General features: G+C 39.8%; 3 protein-coding genes across 6 annotated transcripts; 1 reads left to right on the top strand and 2 right to left on the bottom strand.

Annotated features, from left to right (window-relative positions):
* Nucleotides 1-224: 224 nt before the first annotated feature.
* LOC129116526 (transmembrane protein 185A) lies at nucleotides 225-7,016 on the bottom strand (the record flags this gene model as incomplete). Its single annotated transcript, XM_054627376.1, has 6 exons — nucleotides 6,817-7,016; nucleotides 3,661-3,837; nucleotides 2,473-2,680; nucleotides 2,119-2,202; nucleotides 1,008-1,184; nucleotides 225-348 (listed from the first exon to the last, which is right to left on the bottom strand). Coding segments are annotated over exons 1-6 (808 nt in total), but the record flags the coding sequence as incomplete, so codon positions are not given.
* A 1,826-nt stretch (nucleotides 7,017-8,842) lies between these two features.
* Nucleotides 8,843-18,134, bottom strand: LOC129116527 (myelin-oligodendrocyte glycoprotein-like). Of its 3 annotated transcripts, none has more exons than XM_054627377.1 (5): nucleotides 17,839-18,130; nucleotides 16,279-16,656; nucleotides 15,939-16,031; nucleotides 9,785-9,897; nucleotides 8,843-9,675 (listed from the first exon to the last, which is right to left on the bottom strand). In XM_054627377.1, exons 1-5 carry the CDS (start codon nucleotides 17,927-17,929, stop codon nucleotides 9,634-9,636), a joined length of 717 nt encoding a protein of 238 aa, XP_054483352.1. In that variant the 5' UTR covers nucleotides 17,930-18,130; the 3' UTR covers nucleotides 8,843-9,633. The 3 variants fall into 3 exon arrangements, 2 of the variants coding, with proteins under 2 accessions (XP_054483352.1, XP_054483353.1); XR_008533573.1 differs by lacking the exon at nucleotides 8,843-9,675 and adding an exon at nucleotides 10,005-10,803 and having other exon boundaries at nucleotides 9,810-9,897; nucleotides 17,839-18,134; XM_054627378.1 differs by lacking the exon at nucleotides 8,843-9,675 and having other exon boundaries at nucleotides 9,806-10,803; nucleotides 17,839-18,134.
* Nucleotides 18,135-21,523: 3,389 nt separating this feature from the next.
* On the top strand, nucleotides 21,524-26,212 carry LOC129116533 (low affinity immunoglobulin gamma Fc region receptor II-like). Of its 2 annotated transcripts, none has more exons than XM_054627385.1 (6): nucleotides 21,524-21,608; nucleotides 22,706-22,969; nucleotides 23,904-24,149; nucleotides 24,297-24,416; nucleotides 24,911-24,982; nucleotides 25,967-26,212. In XM_054627385.1, exons 1-6 carry the CDS (start codon nucleotides 21,554-21,556, stop codon nucleotides 26,005-26,007), a joined length of 798 nt encoding a protein of 265 aa, XP_054483360.1. In that variant the 5' UTR covers nucleotides 21,524-21,553; the 3' UTR covers nucleotides 26,008-26,212. The 2 variants fall into 2 exon arrangements, with proteins under 2 accessions (XP_054483360.1, XP_054483359.1); XM_054627384.1 differs by having other exon boundaries at nucleotides 23,901-24,149.
* The last annotated feature ends 980 nt before the right edge of the window (nucleotides 26,213-27,192 follow it).

The following is a 27,192-nucleotide window of genomic DNA, read 5'->3' as shown; positions in this document are numbered from 1 at the left end:
AAAAACAAGTTGCACATCATCTGCTTCGACTGTGTCAACAAGAAATGATTCTCCAGAGTTGGTAAATAGTGCAGATGGTAAGTTTTACAGAAAGCTGTTTTAAGGGAAAGTTGTATTACTACTGTAAACTAGAGCAACGTAGTGTTCAACAGAGAAGAACAGCAGTAAACCCCCAGTGTAGACATTCAGCAGCCCACAGCACATTAGTGGCTTTAAATACTCACAGTGGTTTCCCCCCTTCTGGCCAAACGTGGTGGCCATGAGTGTGAGCAGAGAGAGCCAGAGCGGGACGAACACACACACGTAGCTCAGACTGTTGTGGCCGTCCAGCTTGTGCACCAAGAGGATCTGAGGAGACACATGAATTGTATACGTCAAAGTCAAGCAAAGCTGTGTGTACACGCACACACACACATATGCAGGAGGCATGTGTAAAATAGATTCTAGTATTCTTAATCACTGCCGAAAGATGGTGATGATGAACGACAGATTTTTAATGATCTGAAAAATATAACTGGATCATTACATTTGCAAAGTAAATGAATATAAGGAGCTAAAACAATTTGGATTGACCTCTTTGTGGTGTTAATAAAAATGTTTACAGTTTTATTTAACTCAGCAACCATAAATAAATTGAATATTTTAGTTTTTTTCTTAACATTTTCTGTTAGAACAAGCCATTGGGTATTCATAATTTACATGACATCATGTATGCAGTTTACACTCATTTCAAAAAGACCATACATACATTTGGCCAATAGAGGGCAGGATAGGCACATTTTAATATTAAAAAAAGAAAAATTGCTTTATATTCAACTTTCTATTTACTTTTGTGAGATAGACACAATTTTGTTACTGGAATTGGTTTGACTGGAGTTAATTTATATTTATTCAAGAATTTGAAAAGGTGGAATTCTGGCCTGAGAAAAAAAAAAAAAGCCTACACAGGGTTAACCACATGAAATAGAATATACCAAATCTAATAAACTTTAAAAGAGATAACTCACCTCAAAGGTGAGAAGGGGTACGACAATGGTCATCCAACTGATTGCCATGGTGATGTGGGTCCGCCGTTGCTCGGCGATGATGTCGATGGAGCGGAGGAAGAGGACAGACCAGATGATGTAGTAGAGAACAACAAGGCACAGGAAGGACATCAGGATCCACAGCGGGACACACACCACCTGCAGCACACACACACATCGGGTATCATTAAAGAAGAGGAAGGTACTCGCAGAAGTATCACCGGCAGTGGCTTTACACTCTAATACACGGTTAAGGAATAATACAGATAGCAGTACTGAGATCTTTTTACTTTAAGTTACTGTGAGGAACTTTTATCTGGTTATGAAATATGAATCAATGTAAGACTGAGGCCTCTATATGAACTGCATAAGTAAACAAGACCATCAGCGTGAAACACTGCCACTAAACGCCGCCAAAAACAACACAAAATATAAGTTCCTTAATGTAACTTTAAAGAAAAAGCAATAATACCAGAGTGTAGAAATACTCTATTACAAGTAAAACTCCTGTATTGCACATGTTAGTTAAGTAAACGCACAAGAATTAGCATTGAAATTTACTTAAGAGTAACAAAAGTAAACCATACTGATGACGAAGAATGGTCCAATTAAGAACAAATATATTATATTATTGCATTAAAAATAGGGATGAATATTGCATTAAAAAATAGCAACGCTTGCAAAGTTGGGTTGGCTGATTTCAACTGATAAATGGGTATCATATAGTAATCTATTATAACACATCATAACGTATTATTGTTATTGTTATTATATTATGTATTAATGATGTTAATCTGCAAAGGAACTTAAGTTACATAATAAATGTAGTGGAGTTCAATATTTCCCTTTGACAAGTATATAAATACAAAGAGAAATGTAAGGAAGCAGAAAAAGAGAATGATCAAGTATAGAACAAGTACTGCACAACTGTATTCAAGTACAGTACTTGGGTAAATGTACTTATTCACAGAATGAGATGACATCTGCAGCGGTGGAATGTAACTAATGAATACATAGAATTAATTGTATTGAAGTGTGTAGAAAAACAAAGCAATGGCTCATCTCTGATCTACTTTGTGTTTGCGTATCTCACCAGCCACGGCCAGTGGATGATCTTGTCCAGCCTCAGAGCGATGAAGATGAACTGGAGAATGTTAACTGAACACAACACCTCCAGCTGACGAGAGGAAGAGCAAAGACAAAAAGTTCAGCACTGTACTCATTTTCTCAAATAAAGTATCTATCTTTGATATTTTCTTAAATAAATGTCAGTGAATTCGAGTAACCACTGATGGATGATATGAAAATAGAAGAGATCGCTCATTCCTACTCCCAATGCAGACAAACTCAAACCATCTAGCCACAGTTACAAGTGTGATTTTGCATTATTTTCCAACTCCGGTCTCAGTGTAACCGTATATATATATACATATATCAGACTCCTTACCTCGAGGGAGCGGTCGTGTCTGAACCCCCAGACGCATGCTGCTACAGAGACGGGCGACACGAAGAAGAGCGGCATGAAGACGAGGAGCCAGTAGTAGTTTCCTCTCTCCACACGGTCGCACACCAACACCTCGAACATCAGCAACAGGACGTGGAGCCCCACTGCGATCAGCATGGCTTTGAACTCCACACATGTCTCCCCTTCAGCCCTGCAAGAGGAGGAACGGAAATAATCAGAAAGCTCCTCAATACTGACACTTATTATTCCTGTGATTAAATTTCACCATGTTCATGATTTAGAAGCCTTACCAAAGAGACAAAATCACACACATAAGCATAACTTATTCATATACATAATAAAGAGATAGGAGCAATAGGATATGGGACTTTAAATCATGTGGGATTATGGTTTCTATAGTATTACATCTTAAATATGTTACATTTTCAATAGAAACAACAATAAATGGCACTTTTTTGTGGTTAAATCCATAAAACTGTCTTTACTATCTCATCTATAGCGTATTAATATCATACCTCCAGCTTTTTATTCTGTATATAATGCCTTTAAATAAGAATAACCTGTACTAATCCTGTTATACATATACCTGCACTGCCTAATGTAACAGTTGCACATATTCACATTGTCCATATTTCTTAGCATATCATAATTACCCCTTACTGTTTATAATACTGTTTTTCTTGTGTGGCAAAATGGGACTACAACTCCATAATATGCACAACCCTGTGGTGTTCAATGACAATAAATTAACTTTGAACCATTTATGCTTATGTACATTACTCTTTTTCACATTTGGCTAGATGCTAAAAAGCATTTCGTTGTCTGAGTAGCTTTACTCTGTGCAATGAGGAGTAAGTTAAATCTAATCTAACCTTTATTAAAGATCCACCGGTACCAGATATGGATTGAGTATCGGTCAAAATGGGTTTATCTGGTATCGAACACCATCATTTTAATAAATAACCAATCAATAAATGTATATCTATGTATGTATTTGTTACATTTTGTCTTACAAAGTTAGGAAAGCAATGTTTTATTCAAGCCTGCTGTTACCTTATGCATAAAAGAAAGATCCCAGTCACTTCCACACAGTAAGGCACACAGCTTATTAATCAAACACTGGTATATGATTTTTAGAAGCATGCGTAGCTTTAATAAAAGAGAGTCTACCTGTACTGGGGGTTGTGCGCCCAGACTCCAGTGCCGACAGAGGCCCCGATGATGACCAACAGCTTCCACAGCCATATCGGGGTGAACACAGCCCAGTAGCTCCACTGGATGACTCCATCCAGCCTCAAGGACAGCAGCACGGAGAAGAGCAGCAGACAGGAGTAGATCAGGAACTTACTGCAACAACGGACAGAGAGAAACATAGTTGACAGGTGTACCTTTGTGAGTGCCTTACTATATGTAGTTTGACAGTTACAGGCACTGGAGGACCTCTCACATTAAGTCAATAAAGATGTTCTTAACAAATCCAATGCAAAGAAGATGGGATCTGTGGAGGGTGTGTGCAAGTGCAATGCCATTTATTGACCATAGGGAGGCACTCACACTGAAACTCGTTTTGTCCAAATTTGAGAAAAGGCCCAATGATAAAGGATGACGGAGAAAGGAGACTGTGCTGCTATCAGTCATGTATGCTAAATAAAATAAAAGGACATTTTAGAAAGCGAAAATTAGATAACTGGATGAAAAAAAGAGGTTGGAAAATTGACTTTAGAGGGATGAAGAGTTTATGGACAGTGTCAAAAAAAGCTGATGCTCCCAACCTTTCTGAACACTGTAACTGTCATTATGTTTAAAGAGAATGTGTTATACACCCTGACATTGTCCTTCACACCATACACCCGCTAAGCTAACCAGCCCACTGACTTTTCTCATCCTGCATACAACTTCAAAGATCTTCATCCTCCTAAATTATTTACTTCTAGAGGTCACTTTTCGATAAGATCTAGGGGAACCAAATTATGGAATGGCTTTTCACACGTAACAAAAATAAATTTTGCTCAAAAGATGCTTAAAAGACAACCTTCCCCCTGTTTTGTAATTACTTTCCTTTATGTATTATATGTATTCCATGTTTCAGTTTGTATGTTTAATCTGTAGTTGTTCACAGGGACTTGTAGCATTACTTTTGTGGAGGAGTAAATGCAGGGGTACAAACCCAAATCCCCTTAATCAGAATCGGCTTATTCTCTCACACACACACACACACACACACACACACACACACACACACACACACACACACACACACACACACACACACACACACACACACACACTGCATTTTCTTGTTGTTTATAATGAATTGTTATTATAAATCATATCTTGTAAAAATGCTTTTTCAACAATATTTCATATTATATGTGTTATTTTTGTGTTCGTTTTAGTATTGTGAGTTTTTTTACATTACATTACATTACAGTCATTTAGCAGACGCTTTTACCCAAAGCGACTTACAATAAGTGTATTCAACATAGGTATTCAAGACAACTACTAGTCACCAGAAGTCATAAGTGCATCTAATTTCTTAAACAAGCATCTAAAAGCATAAACAAGAGCAAAAGTACAGTGCAGAAACAAACTAATACAAAAAATGAAACAAACTAATTCGAATACAAAAGTGAAACAAACTAATTGGAATACAAAAAGTGAAACAAACTAATTCGAATACAAAAAGTGAAACAAACTAATACGAATACAATAAGTGCTAAGTGGAAGGCTCTCTATATATAGAGCCTATATAATATATATAGATATGCTGCTGTCAGGTTGCTCTGCTCCCAGTAGACCACACGACACTAATACACTGTGCAATACAATAGTTATAATAGTTTCCGTCTGTATATATAATCTTTCAGTTACTGTGGATTCTTTTCTGTTCTTACTGGTTTTTTTATTGCTCATTTATAATACTTATTTTGATCTTGTTTTTTTAGTTTTTTTTTTACTATGTCTCTTGTTTGCACTATCTCTATGCTGCTGTAATCCTGTAAATGTCCCGCTGCGGGACTAATAAAAGTTTATTTTATCTCTCTCTCTCTCTCTCTCTCTCTATATATATATATAGTATATATATATATATATATATATATATATTTATATAAATATATATATATATATATATGGATAAATAAGCCCAGTGGGTTTTCTGCCTCTTCCTGCACTGTAATATCATTTTTATATTTTTCAATTGAAGCAATTAAATTATATATATAAAATATATATATATATAACTATAACTATATATATATATATATATATATATATATATATATATATATATATATATAACTTTTGGACTTATTCCTGTTGTCTTCCACTGATTTCTTGATCATCTTTGCTTTTGATGGATCCTGACACAGGCTGTTACTATAAATGCAACCTAGAAACCTGGCTTTACTCCATGCATAGTATTATGGGATGCACCAGAGACACATTCACAAACATGTGACTTTATAGGAACACACAGCTTCACCTAAGCTAGCAGGTTAGCCAGGCCTTGTTTAGCCACATCCTCCCTTAGCTTCACTGCATTGTACAGATAGCTAAGGACAACTATTAAAACAATATGATCAGATACATTAATACAATTCCACACACAAAAAAAATGTTATATGTATATATATATATATAGGCTCTATATATATTATATAGGTGGAGGCTTCAAATAAGCCCAGTGGGTTTTCTGCCTCTTCCTGCACTGTAATATCATTTTTATATTTTTCAATTGTGCAATTAAATTGTGAAGAGCTGGTCTGTGTTTAAACCACTGATATGACATGTTACTACTGTGGGATTGGGGGAACTATGGTACTCCATTATTGTTGGAATTCATGCATTTTGATAGTTATATATTTATATATATATATATATATATATATATATAAATATATATATATATATAAATATATATATATATATATATATATATATATATATATAATATAATATATTTATATATATATAAAAATATATATATATGTAATATATATTTATATAAATATATATATATTTATATATATATAAAAAATATATATATATATAAATATATTTATATACATTTATTTATATATATATATATATATATAAATATAAATAAGCTAGCAGGTTAGCCAGGCCTTGTTTAGCCACATCCTCTCTTAGCTTCACTGCATTGTACAGATAGCTAAGGACAACTATTAAGACAATATGATCAGATACATTAATACAATTCCACACACACACAAATAAAACGCTTGTTACAGCAACACAAACCAAAACAAAGCTAATGCTAACTAGCTAGCTAACACAGCTAGCATGTAGCTTAGCCGCACGTACCTGGGGTTGAAGTCCTGGAAGAGTCCTCTTAGATTCATGGTGCAGACGGGGCCGGTTCAGTAGCTCGTTCACCGCCAGACGTGAGTGCTCCACATGGTTAAATCAGGTGCTAGTTTAGCTGTTTGGTTCGTTTTCATTACAGAACTTCGCGTGTTTTTTTTGTTTTGGTTCTTTTTTCCTTCCTGCTCGCTGGAAGTGACGTCACTACACTTCTTCTTCTTCGTGTGTTTTTTTGTTTGTTGTTGTTGCAACGATTTGACGCATTACCGCCACCTGTCGCTATGGCGTGTGGCTCACAGTGTTCCAATATTCAAAATATATTAATTATAAAAGGTTTTTTGTTAGAATATTTACTGGATAATAAATGTACTCTTATCTTATATCTTATATATATCTATCTATATATATAACATGCTCATCTGTTTCTTCTTGCCCACAGTAATCACATCAGCCTGCATTATGTTTACCTATATTAAATAGTAGTAATAATAATAATATTAATAATAATAATAATAATACATTTTATTCATTACATTACAGTCATTTAGCAGACGCTTTTATCCAAAGCGACTTACAATCAGTAGTATATTACATATCATTCACCCATTCACACACTGATGACAGGCTACCATGCAAGGTGCCACCATCAGACTCTAACTAACATTCATGCAACATCCAGTCCACACCGATGGCAAGCCTTCAGGAGCAACTTGGGGTTAAGTGTCTTGCCCAAGGACACATTGACAGCGGAAGCCGGGTATTGAACCCTTCTGATTGGACCGACCTTCTGATTGGAGAACTACCTTGCTCTCCACTACGCCATTAACAGCATTAAGAGCTTAATAAAATCACACTAAAAAAAACTTAAAACTTAAAACACACAGCATTAGTCAGACATTAAAAGCAGTTCTGAAGAGGTGAGTTTGGATTTCTGATTTGAACATTGAAAGATCATTGCAGTCTCGGATGTGTTTGGGGAGAGAGTTCCAGAGGGAGGGGGCAGCTGTGGAGAAGGCTCTGTCGCCCCATGTCCGGTGCTTGGTCCTGACTGGCAGAGATAGCAGGTTGGCATCAGAGGAGGAGCTGACAGGATGGAGTGTGGTGATGGAGCAGGGACGGGAAGCCAGTGGAGTTTCTGAAGAACAGGGGTGATGTGATCACGGGAGCGGGAGTGGGTGAGCAGACGAGCAGCAGAGTTCTGGATGTGTTGGAGTTTATTTAGGACTTTGGTTGATGTGCCATGAAGAATGCTGTTGCAAAATAGTGTACTGTTTAGTCCAGTGTGTCCAAATCTAATTCTTGATATTATTGTCTCATCTCTCCTGTTCCTTCCTAAACACTTTATTTCATCACTAATAGTTTTCCCTAGAACTCTAGAACAATAAATGCTAATCCTATTTTATCCAACCAAAGCTTTTGATTGGATCTGTGTAGATCTTGGCTTAACTGTTACTATTAATATATGTCTGTATGGTATGTGAATTGACAATAAACCTCTAATCCTATGTCTTCTTTTCAAATAATGTAAAATCCACTGTGGCCTTAGGAAGTATCCAATGGTGGTATTGCTGTTCCAGAGTAGCCAATTCAGATAAAAAAAATCATGAAAGGTAAATTTAAATGAAATCAAATAAAATGTTGGAGTGGCTTCACCCAGTATGACCATTTTTTTGTTGTTGTTTTTGTTTATGTTCAATTACATTTATTGTACATAGGGTCAAATCGTAACAGAAGTTACCTCAAGACACTTTATATAAAGACCAGGTCTAGACCGTGCTCTATAATTTACAGAGACACAACATTCCTCCATGAGAAAGCACCATGTGCCAAGAAAAAAAATTCCCTTTAACGGTTCACAACTTTAATCAGCAACTTGGCACAGTAACAGCATTTTAAGAAAAAAACAACAAATCAAAAATCTAGATTATGTGTCTTTGTCGTCACCAGCTGTTTAGTTTTAACGACAGCATTTTCAAAAGCCCACAAATATATATACTGCAAGTTAAATCAATCAATATGAATACAATTTCTTGTGTTAATTATTTTAATATGCATGCACATAGTCTTACGTGAATATGAATATGACATGAAGTAGACCTGACAAATATCAGATATAGGAGCTGCCTTTGAACTTACCATCATATACAACAAGTTCTACATTGTTTTTATGCCTTCACATTTTCCTCTAACCTGTGTGAGTTGGTGTTGTGGGTAGAGAATATATCTGCTCATTTGATTACAAAGTATAGGTGTAGATGTGGATATGTCTTTACTCATGTTAACACCAAACCTACACACTGCTCCCTTGTCACTGAATATGTGAAAGTCTAAAAAAATATATCTAAATATAGATATATGTTCTCCTTACACGAACATCATGAAACCCAGTTCAAGAACTGGAACATAAACTCATCACCCATGGGATCGTTGGAGAAACCGAGAAACTCAACCACCGTGCAGTTTATGCAGATGTACCCGCTGAAGTATGGACAGGTTTCGACAGAAACTGATGTAGAGCATCTGGGACAAGAACACTCAGTTTCCATCAGTTCTGAAGAAAAACATCATACTAAATCTACTGTTCTTGAGCAGGAGATGTTTCAGTTGTCGGTAAGAAGTATCACCATGCGGTTTCAGTCCGGACGCAGCAGATGCTCTAACGCTCTGGTGGTGGTCGGCCTGTCTCCTGCAGATCCATTGTTTCCGCATGTGGCTGGAGGGGTTGCTGGTTGGAATCCTCAAACCAATTTGAAACACCAAGGTGTGATAAGTGGGCCGTGCTCTACTCTCTGTAAGCGTCTACCAAAGCTCCATTGATCAAAGCACCTCGACAGTAGGTTCCTTGAAAAGCTGGAGGAACTAGGAAAAAAAGGAAATAAAAAAACATCAATAACTGTCTCTTATTTACATACAGGAAGAAATTGTTTTGTTTGTATTTTTCACCACTTAATTAAAGCATCTGACTTACTTGCTTTTCCTGGCACTTCTTGGTTAAATATGTTGCGACTCCAACTCCCATGATCGTGAGGAAGACGCAGAAAACAACAACTAGGCTGAGTCTGTTCCGACTAGACAAACCACCTGACAACAACAAGCGAACAAAAGAAGAAAATGAGAACTAATGTGACTGGAATTATATCAACCACCCGACATTCAATTCATCCATCCATCCATCCATTTTCCGTAACCTGCTTATCCAGTTAAGGGTCGCGGGGGTGCTGGAGCCGATCCCAGCTGTCAATGGGCGAAGGCAGGGTACACCCTGGACAGGTCTCCAGCCTATCACAGGGCTGACATATAGAGACAAACAACCATTCACACTCACATCCACACCTACGGGCAATTTAGAGTCTTCAATGAACCTAAGCTGCATGTCTTTGGACTGTGGGAGGAAGCCGGAGAACCCGGAGAGAACCCACGCTGACAACATGCAAACTCCACACAGAAGGTTGTCCAGCCCGGGAATTGAACCCGGGCCCCTCTTGCTGTGAGGCGACAGTGCTAACCACTACACCACCGTACAGCACATTCAATTCAGTTTATTTTGTATAGCCCAGAATCACAAATTACAAATTTGCCTCAGAGGGCTTTACAATCTGTACACATGCGACATCCTCTGTCCTTCCCTCACATCGGCACAGGAAAAACTCTCCTAAAAAACCCCTTTAACAGGGAGAAAAAAGGAAGAAACCTATGGGAGAACGACAGAGGAGGGATCCTTCTCCCAGGATGGACAGAATGCAATAGATGTCATGTGTACAGAATGAGCAGCATAACAGAGTTACAACACATTCAATGTATATGACATAAATGATTCATATAATAAGACTACTTATAATAACAGCAGCAATTATTATAGTAGAATTATAATTATGAAATAGGGATAGTAATGTGATTAATAATAATAATCGAAGTAGCAGTGGGTGTCAGTCGGCTCACAGCAGGAGGCACAACTACGGTCCAGGTACCACAACGATTCATGGAAACCTGCAGAGCGAGAAAGCAAAAGGGCTTCAGGGTGGAAGTGAAGCTAAAATGCTTAATGGTACAGGTGATAGTAATAGTAATGTGACTAGTAATAATAATGGTGGTAGCAGTCGGTGTCAGCAGGGCCGTAGCAGGATGCACGTCCACGGTCCAGGTACAGCCACGATTTATAGAAGAAGCAAAATCAGTAATGTGCATAAATAGGAGATTAATACATAAAGAGGGAGTGAGAGAAGAGGAGAGAGGAGCTCAGTGTATCCTAGGTAGTCCCCCGGCTGTCTAGGCATATAGCAGCATATCTAGGGGCTGGACCAAGGCGAACCTGAACCAGCCCTAACTATAAGCGCTATCAAAAAGGAAGGTCTTAAGCCTGCTCTTAAAAGTGGTGAGTGTGTCTGCCCCCGGACTGAAACTGGAACCTGGTTCCACAGAAGAGGAGCCTGATAACTGAAGGCTCTGGCTCCCATCCTACTTTTATATACTCTAGGAACCACAAGTAACCCTGCATTGATTGAGCGCAGCTCTCTAGTTGGGTAATATGGAACTATAAGTTCCTTAAGATAAGACGGTGCCTGGCCAGTTAGAGCTTTGTAGGTAAGTAAAATCATTTTAAATTCTATGCTTGATTTAACAGGGAGCCAGTGCAGAGAAGCTAATACTGGAGTAATATGATCTCTTTTCTTAGTTTTTGTTAGAACACGTGCTGCAGCATTCTGGATCAACTGTAAAGATCTAAGAGACCTATTAGAGCAGCCTGATAATAAGGAGTTACAGTAATCTAGTCTAGAGGTAACAAATGCATGAACTAGTTTTTCTGCATCACTTTGAGACAGGATTTGCCTGATTTTCGCAATGTTACGTAAATGAAAAAAGGCTGTCCTTGAGATCTGTTTTATATAAGAGTTAAAAGACAGATCCTGATCAAAGATAACTCCGAGGTTCTTAACGGTAGTGCTGGATGCTACATGCATGTGATCCGGTGTCATGTTTATTAAAACCTCAAAACACTGACACATTCATTTTATAATCCATTAGATTTCAGTTTTACGTTAAGTTTCCTTTGACTACTTCACAATAAAAGCTGCTTAATTTTTTGTCAGTTGAACACTTTTTTGTTTGAAGCAGTGGGGAAATAAATATCAATGAGATAAAAGTTACACTACATTACAAACATGCATTGTTTCCTCTGAATCCCCTGTATGTTTAAAGGCAATTTGAATCTAGTGCAAGAATGGTGACTCCGCCACTAACAATCCATCCATCCATCCATTTCCTTCCGCTTATCCGGGGCAGCAAGCTAAGGAGGGTCCTCCAGACGTCCTTCTCCCCAGCAACACTTTCCAGCTCCTCCTGGGGAACCCCGAGGCGTTCCCAGGCCAGACGAGATATATAATCTCTCCAGCGTGTTCTGGGTCTACCCCGGGGCCTCTTACCAGTTGGACGTGCCTGGAAAACCTCTAAAGGGAGGCGTCCAGGAGGCATCCTGATCAGATGCCCGAGCCACCTCAGCTGGCCCCTTTCGACGCGAAGGAGCAGCGGCTCTACTCCGAGCTCCCTCCGGATGTCTGAGCTCCTCACCCTATCTCTAAGGCTGAGCCCAGCCACCCTACGAAGGAAGCTCATTTCGGCCGCTTGTATTCGCGATCTCATTCTTTCGGTCACTACCCAAAGCTCATGACCATAGGTGAGGGTTGGAACGTAGATGGACTGGTAAATCGAGAGCTTTGCCTTTCGGCTCAGCTCCTTCTTCACCAAAACGGTCCGGTACAACGCCCGCATCACTGCTGACGCTGCACCGAACCGCCTGTCCATCTCCCGCTCCATTTTACCCTCACTCGTGAATAAGATCCCGAGATACTTGAACTCCCTCGCTTGGGGCAGTGACTCACTCCCAACCCAGAGGGTGCAATCCACCGTTTTCCGGAAGAGAACCATGGCCTCAGACTTGGAGGTACTGACTCTCATCCCGACCGCTTCACACTCGGCTGTGAACCGCCCCAGTGCGTGCTGAAGGTCACGTTCTGAAGAAGCCAACAGAACCACATCATCTGCAAAAAGCAGGGATGCGATTCTGAGGTCCCCAAACCAGAAACTCTCCTCCCCCGGCTGCGCCTTGAAATCCTGTCCATGAAAATCACAAACAGGATTGGTGACAATGGGCAGCCCTGGCGGAGGCCAACACGCACTGGGAACAAGCTCGACTTTGTGCCGAGTATCCGGACACAGCTCTCACTTTGGTCATACAAGGACCGAATGGCTCGTAGTAACGAACCAGGTACCCCATATTCCCGCAGTACCCCCCACAGGACTCCCCGAGGGACACGGTCGAAGGCCTTCTCCAAGTCCACAAAACACATGTAGACTGGATGAGCAAACTCCCATGCACCCTCCAACAGACCTGCAAGGGTAAAGAGTTGGTCCGCTGTTCCACGTCCAGGACGGAATCCGCATTGCTCCTCCTGAATCTGAGGTTCGACAATCGGACGGAGCCTCCTTTCCAGCACCCTGGAGTAAACTTTCCCGGGGAGGCTGAGCAGTGTGATACCCCTATAATTGGAGCACACTCTCCGGTCCCCCTTTTTGAAAATGGGAACCACCACCCCGGTCTGCCACTCCACAGGCACTGTACCCGACTTCCACGCGACAGTGAAGAGACGTGTCAACCAAGACAGCCCAACAATGTCCAGAGCCTTTAGCATCTCTGGTCGAATCTCATCCACTCCTGGCGCTTTGCCGCTGAAGAGCTTTTTAACTACCTCAACGACCTCCGCCAGGCATATGGACAAGACTTCCCCTGAGTCTTCAGACTCTGCCTCTTCCACAGAGGACGTGTTGGTCGGGTTCAGGAGTTCCTCAAAGTGTTCTTTCCACCGCTCGACAATATCCCCAGTCCGGGTCTGCAGTTCTCCCCCCCTGCTGAGCACAGCCTGAGAAAAGCCCTGTTTCCCCTTTCTGAGTCGTCTCACGGTTTGCCAGAACTTCCTTGAGGCCATTCGAAAGTCCTTCTCCATGGCCTCGCCAAACTCCTCCCACACCCGGGTTTTTGCCTCAGCAACCGCCGCAGCTGCAGTCCTTCTGGCCAACCGGTACCTGCCTGCTGATTCAGGAGACCCCTCGGCCAACCAAGCCCGAAAGGCCTCCTTCTTCAGCTTGACGGCCTCCTTCACCGCTGGTGTCCACCAGCGGGTTCTTGGATTGCCGCCACGACAGGCACCGATCGCCTTCCGACCACAACTCCTAGCAGCAGCTTCCACAATGGAGGATCTGAACATGGCCCACTCGGATTCCATGTCCCCAGCCTCCCCTGGGATGCATGAGAAATTGTTCCGGAGGTGGGAGTTGAAGACCTTGCGGACAGGATCCTCAGCCAGATGTTCCCAGTTCACCCTCACTACACGTTTGGGTTTACCGCATACCTGCCAACATTTGACTAGCAAAATCCGGGAGATTTCGGCGGCGGGGGCGGGGCCGGTGGTGGGGAGCATGGATGACAGAGGTGGTTACAAATGTTGGTTTTAAGGGATGTTGTGCATATAAGTAGCTATTTATAGACAACATATTCATCATGTAGTCTTCAGTATATAAATAAATACACAATAACTGTATTCATTAACAAAAAACGTATTTTTTATGTATCATTATGTATGTATTCACAATGAATTCATTGACAATCACTTATTTATTAACTAACTATTACAATAACTTATTTATCTTCTTCGATGGTACACCCGCTTCTGCCATTTTTATACGACCATTTACGGAGTTTGCTCCGCCATGTTTTTTTTTTTAGCTCTGCGCTCTTGAGAAGTGACCATAGACGTGATCTGATTGGCTACAGCCTGTGCTGTCGTATTTGCTGCAAATGCATTTGATTGGCTGACGCTTGCGTTGCCTCTCATGCTTGCGTTTGATACATGATCTGGCAACTTTAGAACATTCGACACACATTTTGATTTGATTATAAATAAAATAAGTTTGGACATCGTGAAATACGGGAGTTAACCGGGAGAAATGACAAAACGGGAGGGCGGCGGGAGATGGATCAGAAAACGGGAGAAACCCGGGAAAAACGGGAGAGTTGGCAGCTCTGGTTTACCGGGTCTGTCCGGCAGCCTCCCCCGCCACCTGATCCAACTCACCACCAGGTGGTGATCAGTTGACAGCTCTGCTCCTCTCTTCACCCGAGTGTCCAAGACATACGGCCGCAGGTCTGATGACACAACTACAAAGTCGATCATAGACCTTTGGCCTAGGGTGTTCTGGTACCAAGTACACTTATGAACCTCCCTATGCTCAAACATGGTGTTTGTTATGGACAGTCCATGACTAGCACAGAAGTCCAACAACAAAGCACCACTCGGGTTCAGATCGGGCAGGCCGTTCCTCCCAATCACACCCCTCCAGGTTTCTCCGTCGTTACCCACGTGAGCGTTGAAGTCTCCCAGAAGAACTATGGAGTCCCCAGTCGGCGCCCTTTCCAGAACACCACCCAAGGACTCCAAGAAGGCCGCGTACTCCGAACTGCCGTTTGGTGCATAGGCACAAACGACAGTCAGAGACTTTCCTCCTGCGATTCCCAGTCGCAGAGAGGCGACCCTCTCGTTCTCCGGGGAGAACTCCAGAACAGCGGCGCTCAGCCGGGGGCTTGTGAGTATCCCCACACCCGCCCGGCGCCTCTCACCCTGGGCAACTCCGGAAAAGGAAAAAGTCCAGCCCCTCTCCAGGAGTTTGGTTCCAGAACCGGTGCTATGCGTGGAGGTGAGCCCAACTATATCTAGCTGGTAGCGTTCCACCTCCCGCACCAGCTCCGGTTCCTTCCCCGCCAGAGAGGTGACATTCCACGTCCCTAGAGCTAGTCTGTGATGCCGGGGGTCAGCACGCCCAGGTTTCCGCCCCAGCCTGCCGCCCAGCTCACATTGCACCCGACCCCAATGCCTATCCCTGCGGGTGGTGGGCCCACAGGGTGCCACTAACAATGAAAAGTACTATAAATAGAGGTAAATGCAGAGTGTTGCAAACCATTAAAAGTCTTCTAACTTATTATAACTTCATACATGACACCTTTCTGCCAAACAGAGATAAAGAAACATACACTTTTCTGGTTAAAAGTTGGTATTTCAAGAATTGTTCCTCACCTTTAGCATCCGTCTCTCCCCTCAGATCAGGAGTTTGGGGACTTCGGGGTTGTATTGGCGTCTCTGTTGTCCAGTTTTTGGCAGAGTTTGGTTCTGGAAAAACAGAACATTTGTCTTGACTTACATCACAATATTTAAATGGAGACAATAGTGGTTTCTAACAGCAACGTTATAAGTTGTTGTCTAGATATTTCTTGTAGCTATACCTTCGATAATGTAATTCGTAAATATACTATATATAGCATATTTATTATTTTATAGTATATATATACACTATACTAAAAAAGTAAATATTACTCTAATCTGGATCATAAACAACATTTTAAACAGATCAACTCACCAACGACAAGATGAACAAATGCAGACCGTACTCTGCCCTCTAATTTAGGGATGAAACATTGAAATCTCCCCTCGTCTGCAAGCGTCACATTCATGATCTTCAGCGATATGTTGCCTTGTCTCAGGCCGTCTGGGAACAGCGTTGTCCTCCTGACAAACGAGGACAACTTCATGTCCGGCACCTCTCGGTTGTCCCGGTAAAGATGCACATACTCGACCCGGCTCAGCCAATCTTTGGGGTCCCGCTGAAGGTCGGGCCTCGACCACTCCACCGTCAGTCCCATCACGCTGAGCGGCGGCTCCACGTGACAAGGCAGGATGACGTCATCGCCAGGAGACACCACGATCGGCTGAAGAGAGCCGATCACCTGAGATTGACCTACAAAAAAAAGAAAGAAAATGGAGGATGAATTCAAAACCTACTGTAAGTCTGCAGTCTCGTTCACTGTATGTTGATGACTCAAAACATCTCCAGGGGTCTTTTTCTCCACTTTTACTTTCAGGATGTGTCTGAAGCTTTACATGAAGTCCTACCAAGTTCTCAGAACCAACACCTTTGCAGTAGTGGTGCTGAAAAGGCAAGCTTGCACAGTAATTCGATCAATACTTGAGTCAGAGGTGACGTCTTCAAATATCATGTTTTGCCCGAAAAATAGTCCAAAACCCAAATATATTTATTTAACTGTTAGATAAAACAGCAAGAAAAACAATGTGAGAAACTGCAACCAGAGAATCAATGAGTTTTTGTTTTTTTATAAACGACCCAAACGATTAATCCATTATGAAAATAGTATTTAAACATTTATTTTGCAGATCGATTAAATCTACTAATCGTTTCAGCTCTATGACGGATTTGTTGGACGATACAGGCAATTTCAAGATCAAACAATTAATCATGAAAATAATGGTCATATAAGTTAATAATGAAAGGAATTGCCCCTTCACTTGATCTTTGTACCAGCTTTCATCATTTATATGACCTCTGTATATTGTGTATTAACTTTAGTTATATCCCTTTTAAATTGAGCTAAGGTTCAGAAAAATCAAAGAAAAGTCAAAATAGTTACCTGAACAATATAATACAATCCAATAAATCCATAGATTATGCTTTTATGATGCCTTTAATGTTATTTGTGTTGACACTGTCATAGAGGAGTTAATTAAATTCTATGTTGTAGCATTGAGGTCACAGTTAGTTGTGGAGTTGCACGTTATATTACATTATACATTATATTCAGAGGTGTTTATAATAAACTTCATGTGTTATTTTTGCATTAGCCTGTTTCAGTTATTGACACGTTGACATGTAGCCTATTGGAAGAAGCATGGATGATATGATCAGAATTCAAATTGTTACCAGTTATCTTAAGAGACAGGGGAAAAAAACTACACATAATATCAGAACAACATGAAAAGAGTCGACTTAAATATGACTTATTTCTTTTTTTAAGGAAACAAAAAGGAAGATGAATTGATTTTCACGAGAGGCTGAACGTCGTTACAGAGCAGGATGATGTTGCTTTGGGAAGAACAAATGAACTGACATATTGAATGATCTTACCTTCGACAGGTGTGAAGCCCAAAAGCAGCACGAGGACGACAAGAGTAACAGGCGCGAGAGAAACGCTGTAACTGAGCTCCTCCACGTCCATCTGCACGTGGAGCCTTCACGTGTGCTGCAGACAAAGTGAAACTAAAAGTGCAGTCATGCACATATACAGGTGCATCTCAATAGATTAGAATATCATGGAAAAGTTCGTTTATTTCGATAATTCAATTGAAAAAGTGGAATCAGTAATGATCACTGTCCTCTGAGTTCACCCAAATGCACAAACATATTTGATTGGATGTCTGAGTGCTACACATCATCTAAAGTGCACGCCTTCTTTTTCCAGGAAGCATGGCCGATGGTTTGACAAAGAGGGTGAGTAGGACACATTTTAATCTATTAATCATAGTGTTAAAGTAAAACATAGTTTGTTATTAAACTGCGTGAGATGTTAAGATCCATGTTTAAATATCATTGGAAATAGACTGGGGATCTGAATGTCCCTGGAAGGCAAATAGTAAAATGAATAAGGAAATACTGCTTTCATTTATTCTGACCTTTCAGATTTTCTTATAATAAAATCAGTAACTTGTAACAAGGTTGCTGAATAAGCAAGCCCCCAGTAATGATTTTAATCACAAAAGGTAGAGACATGGATCATTATATCAAAGATGAATGTTTTTGTTTTTGTTTTGTTATACTTTAATAGGAATAAATAACCTGAACAAAAAAGAAAAACAAAACCCACCTTTCTGCAAAGTCAGCAAAACATACACTTATCTAAAATAAGACTAAATGGCAAGACAATAAACAAATATTAAATCAGAATATTAATCCTGTGCCCTTAAGAGCACGTTAGGATTTTTTCAAATGTTTCTTCTTAACCATAAACACATTCATTTTAATAGATTAGATATTGATTACACAGAGACTATCGAGGATTCCACTGAATTTCTCTAGCTGGTTATCCCCACTGAGTCATAACACAGGTGCATCTCAATAAATTAGAATATCATGGAAAAGTTCGTTTATTTCGATAATTCAATTCAAAAAGTGAAACTCGTATATTATATAGATTCATTACACACAGAGTGAAATATTTCAAGCGTTTATTTCTTTTAATTTTGATGATTATGGCTTACAGCTAATGAAAACCCAAAATTCAGTATCTCAGAAAATTAGAATATTGTGAAAAAGTTCCTCCACCCAAATCAGGAAAGGGTGGTCTCTAAGCCACTAAAATCATGGTCATTGCTAAAGACAGTCATTGCTGGCTCATTGTTGGCACAGAGTGCTGTATCCAAGCATATTCATAGAAAGTTGAGTGGAAGGAAAAAGTGTGGTAGAAAAAGGTGCACAAGCAACAGGGATAACTGCAGCCTTGAGAGGATTGTGAAGCAACGGCCATTCAAGAATTTGGGGGAGATTCACAAGGAGTGCACTGAGGCTGGAGTCAGTGCATCAAGAGCCACCACGCACAGACGTATCCAGGACTCGGGCTACAACTGTCGCATTCCTCGTGTCAAGCCACTCCTGAACCAGAGACAACGTCAGAAGTGTCTTACCTGGGCTAAGGAGAAAAAGGACTGGACTGTTGCTCAGTGGTCCAAAGTGGTCCTCTTTTCCGATGAAAGTAAATTTTGCATTTCATTTGGAAATCAAGGTCCTAGAGTCTGGAGGAAGAGTGGAGAGGCACAGAATCCAAGTTGCTTGAAGTCCAGTGTGAAGTTTCCACAGTCAGTGATGATTTGGGGAGCCATGTCATCTGCTGGTGTTGGTCCACTGTGTTTTATCAAGTCCAAAGTCAACGCAGCCGTCTACCAGGAAATTTTAGAGCACTTCATGCTTCCTTCCGCTGACAAGCTTTATGGAGATGCTGATTTCATTTTCCAGCAGGACTTGGCACCTGCCCACACTGCCAAAAGTACCAATACCTGGTTTAATGACCGTGGTATCACTGTGCTTGATTGGCCAGCAAACTCGCCTGACCTGATCCCCATAGAGAATCTGTTGGGTATTGTGAAGAGGAAGATGAGAGACACCAGACCCAACAATGCAGACGAGCTGAAGGCCGCTATCAAAGCAACCTGGGCTTCCATAACACCTCAGCAGTGCCACAGGCTGATCGCCTCCATGCCACGCCGCATTGATGCAGTAATTCATGCAAAAGGAGCCCCGACCAAGTATTGAGTGCATATATATATGAACATACTTTTCAGTAGGCTGACATTTCTGTTTTAAAAATCCTTTGTATTATTGGTCTTATGTAATATTCTAATTTTCTGAGATACTGAATTTTGGGTTTTCATTAGCTGTAAGCCATAATCATCCAAATGAAAAGAAATAAACGCTTGAAACATTTCACTCTGTGTGTAATGAATCTATATAATATATGAGTTTCACTTTTTGAATTGAATTATCGAAATAAACGAACTTTTCCATGATATTCTAATTTATTGAGATGCACCTGTGTTATGACTCAGTGGGGATAACCAGCTAGAGAAATTCAGTGGAATCCTCGATAGTCTCTGTGTAATCAATATCTAATCTATTCAAATGAATGTGTTTATGGTTAAGAAGAAACATTTGAAAAAATCCTAACGTGCTCTTAAGGGCACAGGATTAATATTCTGATTTAATATTTGTTCATTGTCTTGCCATTTAGTCTTATTTTAGATAAGTGTATGTTTTGCTGACTTTGCAGAAAGGTGGGTTTTGTTTTTCTTTTTTGTTCAGGTTATTTATTCCTATTAAAGTATAACAAAACAAAAACAAAAACATTCATCTTTGATATAATGATCCATGTCTCTACCTTTTGTGATTAAAATCATTACTGGGGCTTGCTTATTCAGCAGCCTTGTTACAAGTTACTGATTTTATTATAAGAAAATCTGAAAGGTCAGAATAAATGAAAGCAGTATTTCCTTATTCATTTTACTATTTGCTATACATTCAGATCCCCAGTCTATTTCCAATGATATTTAAACATGGATCTTAACATCTCACGCAGTTTAATAACAAACTATGTTTTACTTTAACACTATGATTAATAGATTAAAATGTGTCCTACTCACCCTCTTTGTCAAACCGTCAGCCATGCTTCCTGGAAAAAGAAGGCGTGCACTTTAGATGATGTGTAGCACTCAGACATCCAATCAAATATGTTTGTGCATTTGGGTGAACTCAGAGGACAGTGATCATAGATGTAGACTCACTAGAAGTCTTATGTCCATTGATATGGTCGGGGAACATGAACGGGTTCATTTAATTTGTGGCTTAAATGTTAAACATAAAGTCCTAACTTTTCTACACTTTTGTACACTCTGACTTATGGCACAAAACCAATGCGTTAAAATATGCATTAAACTATTGTGTAAACCTAAACTATACCAGATCACATGCAACATTTTGACATTTTAACAAACACAAACATGGGCTTAACTTTGATTAATAAACTAATATTATACTCTAGAAATTCTAGAAATAAACTTGGGCCAAAAGATTGTCCTGCAGGATTTAGGTTTTCTCTACAAAGCAGCATGATTTTCTATCACTACTAAGACAGAGATAAAAAAAATCAAGAAACACTTCCTATTTGCATGGTGACACATTTTAGGTCATCTGGTTAGAAAAAGTAAAGCTTTTGACATTTGTGGTTTTAAAGTGCTTGGCTCACACATCCTGCCCAAACAATGTCCTCACGACATAAAGTCACATCAGGGGTGTGATGCAGCCCCTCAGTCAGTCAAGCATGGAGATCACAACACTGTGCACGATTGTCGGTGAGTACAATGTACTATAAGTATAAAGACTATTACGTGACTAATAGTGTGTTTATGTGTCTGTGCATCCATGTTTATGAGCATCTGTAATGTAAGTTTTATTGAATCTACTTTGTGCTTTGATTCAACAAGCAGTAAGCTGATTAAAAAATAAAAACTGATGTTACAAGAGGAAGCATCTAACTGTTCACGGACATTTGAAATTAGAATCTAATTAATGAATTTATATCGTTCTACTAAATGCCTGTACATATTACTACGGTATTTTTTTCATGAAAACCACAGAATCAATACCAGCAGTTAGATCAATTGATCTAACTGCTAGTGTTTTATGTGAGGTCAACCAAGCAAATTCCTATATACTATGTTGAAACGGCAATTAAGTGTTGAATTGAGTTGAAGCAAATGCAAATTATTTACAATTACAGAGAAGCCCTGCAACAAAAAGACAACAAAACCTCAACCAGGCAAATACAAAATCATTCCCCCTTTCTTAGCCGTGTTGTTCAAAAGGCTACAGATGAAACGTTATTTGCCTCTGCAAAAAGGAAATGCAGCTTTTACATTTACATTACATTACAGTCATTTAGCAGACGCTTTTATCCAAAGCGACTTACAGGAAGTGTATTCAACATAGGTGAGCATGTTATTTTTATTTCACACTCACAGCAGCTGGTTTGATACGTGGGTGATAAGTGACATTTTGTCAAGGTTTACTGTATGTCACATTGTGCAGCTGCAAACTTGTGAAACGGTGGGTGGTGTTGAAATCAGGACTTTGGTGTTATGTTGCATTAAAAGTTAGGCCGGAAAATAAGCTCAACAAAATTACAGCTTCTCATGAACCCCAACAATGGACCCAACCATTCTCCAAACCATTGTTTTTGCAGATAAGTTGAAGAGAGAGGCTTATAACTAGGGATCATTGTCCGTATCACATCTGTCGTGAAACTAAGAAGCAACAAATGTAACAAACGCGTCAGGCAGCACATTGGCTGTTAACCCTTTGCAAGAATTCAAAGGACTTCTGTTGCTCGCAGTGTGAACACATATACAATGCAAATCTCAATTTGTCATCATCTCTCTTTTTCTTTCAGCCTCTCTGAGACTCACTCCCAACAGATCACAGTACTTTTTGTACGAGTCTGTAACGCTGAGCTGTGGGGAGTCAGGAAACTCCTCTTTATGGAGAATTAAGAGAAACACATCCACGCACATAAACAAAGAGTGCTCCGTCAATTGGGGGACAAGAAAGGAGTCCCAGTGCTTAATTGATGACCTTCTCCCATTAGACACTGGAGTGTACTGGTGTGAGTTTGGACCTGGAGAGTGCAGCGATGCCGTCAACATCACTGTGACTGGTGGGTTTGACCGAACTACCAACACAAAAATATCACCGCAGCACTACATATCCAACATGCAAACCCTCAACTGCATGCAGAGCGTGTCTGGTTCACCAGGCCTCACCAGAAAATAAGCAGCACTGATCAACTGTTGAGACACTTAAAACAACCTGCAGCAATGTTGTCTTCTTGACATTGTGGGGATAATGATCGTAGCCTCTTAGTAGAAAAGGTGGACCAACCTGATCTCATTGAAAGGTATATAAATAGCACGACATTTTAAGCACATTCCGTGTGTTATGATTAAGCATTTTAGGTGTATTGCATTACATTTTACGCCACATTGTTACCGTGAAACCGCCGGAGTTGGCTTTAAGCAACACAACCATTTAGCGTGTACCTAAGTCAAACGTAAACAATTTAATAACAGTACATAATAAATACCACAAACATCACTAACAGAACTTCAAAAATAACTCAACGAAACTTTGAGACGCAAACTAGTGTCTCGAACTCTGATCTCCTGGGTGAAAGTCCTGTGTTTGTTCTACCCATTGGCCATCAGTAGTCTTGCTCACTTTTTATACTACATCACTTGCTATGAGTATAGCGTATTCACACATATGAGTTTAAATTACAGTCAGTACAGACTATGTTGTAAAATGCACAAAAAGCAAGATTGGTGATTTTACGCATGCTAGATTATTTACAAATTGTCTTCATATGCCCTTTAGTGAGACCAAGCTGGACAGACATGGCATGACATAGTTAAAGGAAAGTTTGGGACATGTGTAGCTATAGCCAACAGCCAAGTTAGCTTAGCTTAGCACAAATACTGGAAGCAGGGGGAAACAGCTAGCCTGGTTCTGTCTGAAAGTAACACAATACTCAAACACTAATACTTGAACCTGATAATTGTTTTTGACCTTTCTGCCGTTCTGTCACTCAGCAGGCTCTGTGATCCTGGAGAGTCCTGTCTTCCCTGTGCAGGAGGGAGAATCTGTGACTCTTCACTGCATAAAAATGACGACGTCCTCTTCCAATCTCACGGCTGAATTCTATAAAGATGGCGTCCTGATCCACAGCAGCTCGACAGGAAACATGACCATCCACCGTGTTTTGAAGTCTGATGAAGGTCTCTACAAGTGTACCATCTTTGGAGCTGGAGAATCACGAAACAGCTGGCTGGCTGTCAGAGGTGAGCCAATGAGAGAGATGCTTTGTTGAATACTAGGAGATGGGTGAGGCGATAAGAGATGCACCGCCAACCACATAGATACGTAGAGATGTTTTTGTGTTTTGAATTGAGGTCAAACTGGTTTTTTTTTAATCATTTGTTGTGTAGAAGCTGGGCGTCCTGAATCTTCTCATTGCTCTCCTTCACACATTCTACTTCCTGTGGTGGGCGTTTGCCTCTTCCTGGCGGCCTGTGTGACGCTGCTGTGCCTCTGGAGGAACTACAAAGGTCAGCCTGGTTTCATGTAAACCAAACTTCATTTGGTATGCTCATATTTCTCCTGTCAAGAACATTAAATCTTCCTGTAAGTCGCTTTGGATAAAAGCGTCTGCTAAATGACAGTAATGTAATGTAATGTAAATCAGAGAAAATTCAGATTTCAGATAAGGGGATATTGTATTTTATGGTCAACAAATCCCTTGAAACCCACAAAACCAACAACACATGTATCCTACAGTACTAAACATGATTTGCAAAGTAACCTACCTACCTACCTACCTACCTACCTACCTACCTACATACATACATACATACATACATACATACATACATACATACATACATACATACATACATACATACAGAGAAATACATAAAAGTCCTCTGATTCTGATTCATAGAAAAGTTTTTACAGGATTTCCAATCAGCATTTCTGAGTTCCTGTAATCTGCCCAAAAGCATGTGAACCTAAATGTGTAACAGTGTAAAATGTTGTGCTGCAGGTAAAACCGACGCTGATGTGTTATACACGAATGTCACTATCACACAGGAAGTGCAACCAAAGGAGGACAGAGGTAACACACACACGAATACAAACACTGTATAGATCACTGTCCAAAATAACTAGCAATGGTTGATATAATAGAAAAAAGAAAACTGTCAAGAAAGGAAGACCCAGCCAGATTGATGAGTCATACTCTCAGGTCATGTGTAATTGTTTTGACGTGCTTGAAATAAATACTGGCCCTCTCATCTACATTTTTGTAAAAACTCATCAATATATGGGGTCGATTCAATTGGAGGATAAAGACATAAAACAATAGAGGGAATTGTTTGTGTCTTTCATGGCCGTTGTTCACATCAGTCTAAGTAGATATTGTTGTTATTATTGCTTTCACTATAAAAGCTGTTTTTTTTGGGGGGGGGGTCAATGGGTACTAATATTAATGTCCAGAAATTTCCCATCACAATAAACGCAGTTGTGGAAAGCAATTTTGAAAGTAATTATATTTACTTAAGTACCTAGTATTTCTATTTTATGGTACTTTCAACTTCTACTACATTCTAGAGTGACATTTTGCACTTTTTTTTATTTCATTGCATTTATTTTAAAGCTTTACTGACAAGGTACTTTGCGACAAAATATAATAAAGTAATCAAATAAATGTTTTTAACAGCTTAATAGTTTGCATGTCGGCGCAGGCTGAAAACTCACCTCTTCATGAAGCCCTACCCTGAGCCTTCCTCGTAGCACTTATTGTATTCGTATTCGTTTACTGCACTTATCCTATTCGTAGTAGTTTGTAGCACTTATTATATTCGTATTAGTCTGTTGCAATTATTGTACTCGTAGTAATTTGCCTCTGCACTATACTTTTGCTCTGGTTTATGCTTTAAGATGCTTGTTTAAGAAAGGAGATGCACTTATGACTTCTGGTGACTAGTAGTTCTCTTGAATACCTATGTTGAATACACTTCCTGTAAGTCGCTTTGGATAAAAGCGTCTGCTAAATGCCTGTAATGTAATGTAATGTAATGCATGTGTTTTTTTTCCTCAGGATTCGATTCTTCATCAACCTACTCAACAATCAAACCATGAAACACCTGAGGGGAAACACTGAGGGGAAACACCAGAACCAGTGTTGAAATGTTTTATTTTTACATGTTCATGTATTAAACTGAAATCATGTTCAATGTCTGTTTGATTACGGTTTCTTAAAACTGTAATGTAATGTAAATGTAATGTAAAGAAAAAACCTGATTCATTATCCAAAACAGAAATACTTTCTTTTCGTTGAAAAATATGCACAAAGGAAAAAATGACATTAATAAAAACATGTTTATAAGCTTTAAACCTTTGAAGCAATGGAACTTATAGTTCTTGTATCTAGAAGTGTGGGTGTTAGTTTCAAATCCTTTGTGATTCTAAAATTAGGACTAGAAACTAGTCACACTAACCTATTTGTATATTCAGTCGACTATCAAAACCGTGAACAAATACCTCTTCATTCCTTTTGCTGATGATTAACTCCTGTTTAATCATCAGCAAAAGCGTGTGAGCTCATAGCAGGAGAGAGAGAGAGAGAGAGAGAGAAATTATTTATTAATTCAATGGCAAAATATAAGAGGGATTCTTAAATAACATAGAGCTGCTCAGGTGCAACCACTCTGCCGACGACCCTCTGCCACGCCCACCTCCAGTACCTGCAGGGAAAGCAACCACAGGCAGACAGGGCAGAGAGGGTCGTCACGATACAGACAGGAAATACACAACCAAGTTGTCATATATCTTGTGAACAGCCTGGCATCAACAGCACCAAGTAAAAACTGTAGTCGCATCCTTGTAGAAAGTTTCCATTTCCCTCATAAGGGAGATTTTGATTTCTCACCTGATAATCAGGTAGTTTGTTGGTCATGATGCAGAAATGTACTTTGCCACCTCAATCAAGTCTGTCCAGTTTCCCCCCTACTGTCCAGGCACAGTTTCTCTGTACATGTGACTGAGTGTATGGTTGAGTCATCTCTGTGGGTATCTGGCCTTATGTCAGTTGGATGGGCTGAATGCTGAACAGAATGAGTTAAGAGAATATAAGGAGTTATATTTCTATTATCAAAACTTTAAATCAATTTTAATTAAAATTTTACAATCTTTGATCCAAATATATAAACCAAATGGTAGCCCCACCACATAAAAGACAGAAACCTGACATCACTGATTGAATGACAGATCATTGAATACAAGTGCTGATAGTAGAAGACAACTAAAGTGAATGCAGTAATGTTG

The sequence above is a fragment of the Anoplopoma fimbria genome, unplaced genomic scaffold (genome assembly GCF_027596085.1).
Source record: "Anoplopoma fimbria isolate UVic2021 breed Golden Eagle Sablefish unplaced genomic scaffold, Afim_UVic_2022 Un_contig_8844_pilon_pilon, whole genome shotgun sequence".
NCBI classification, from domain to species: Eukaryota; Metazoa; Chordata; class Actinopteri; order Perciformes; family Anoplopomatidae; genus Anoplopoma; species Anoplopoma fimbria.
Note: the sequence above shows the minus strand (reverse complement) of the source record. Positions and strands in the feature narration are given on the sequence as shown.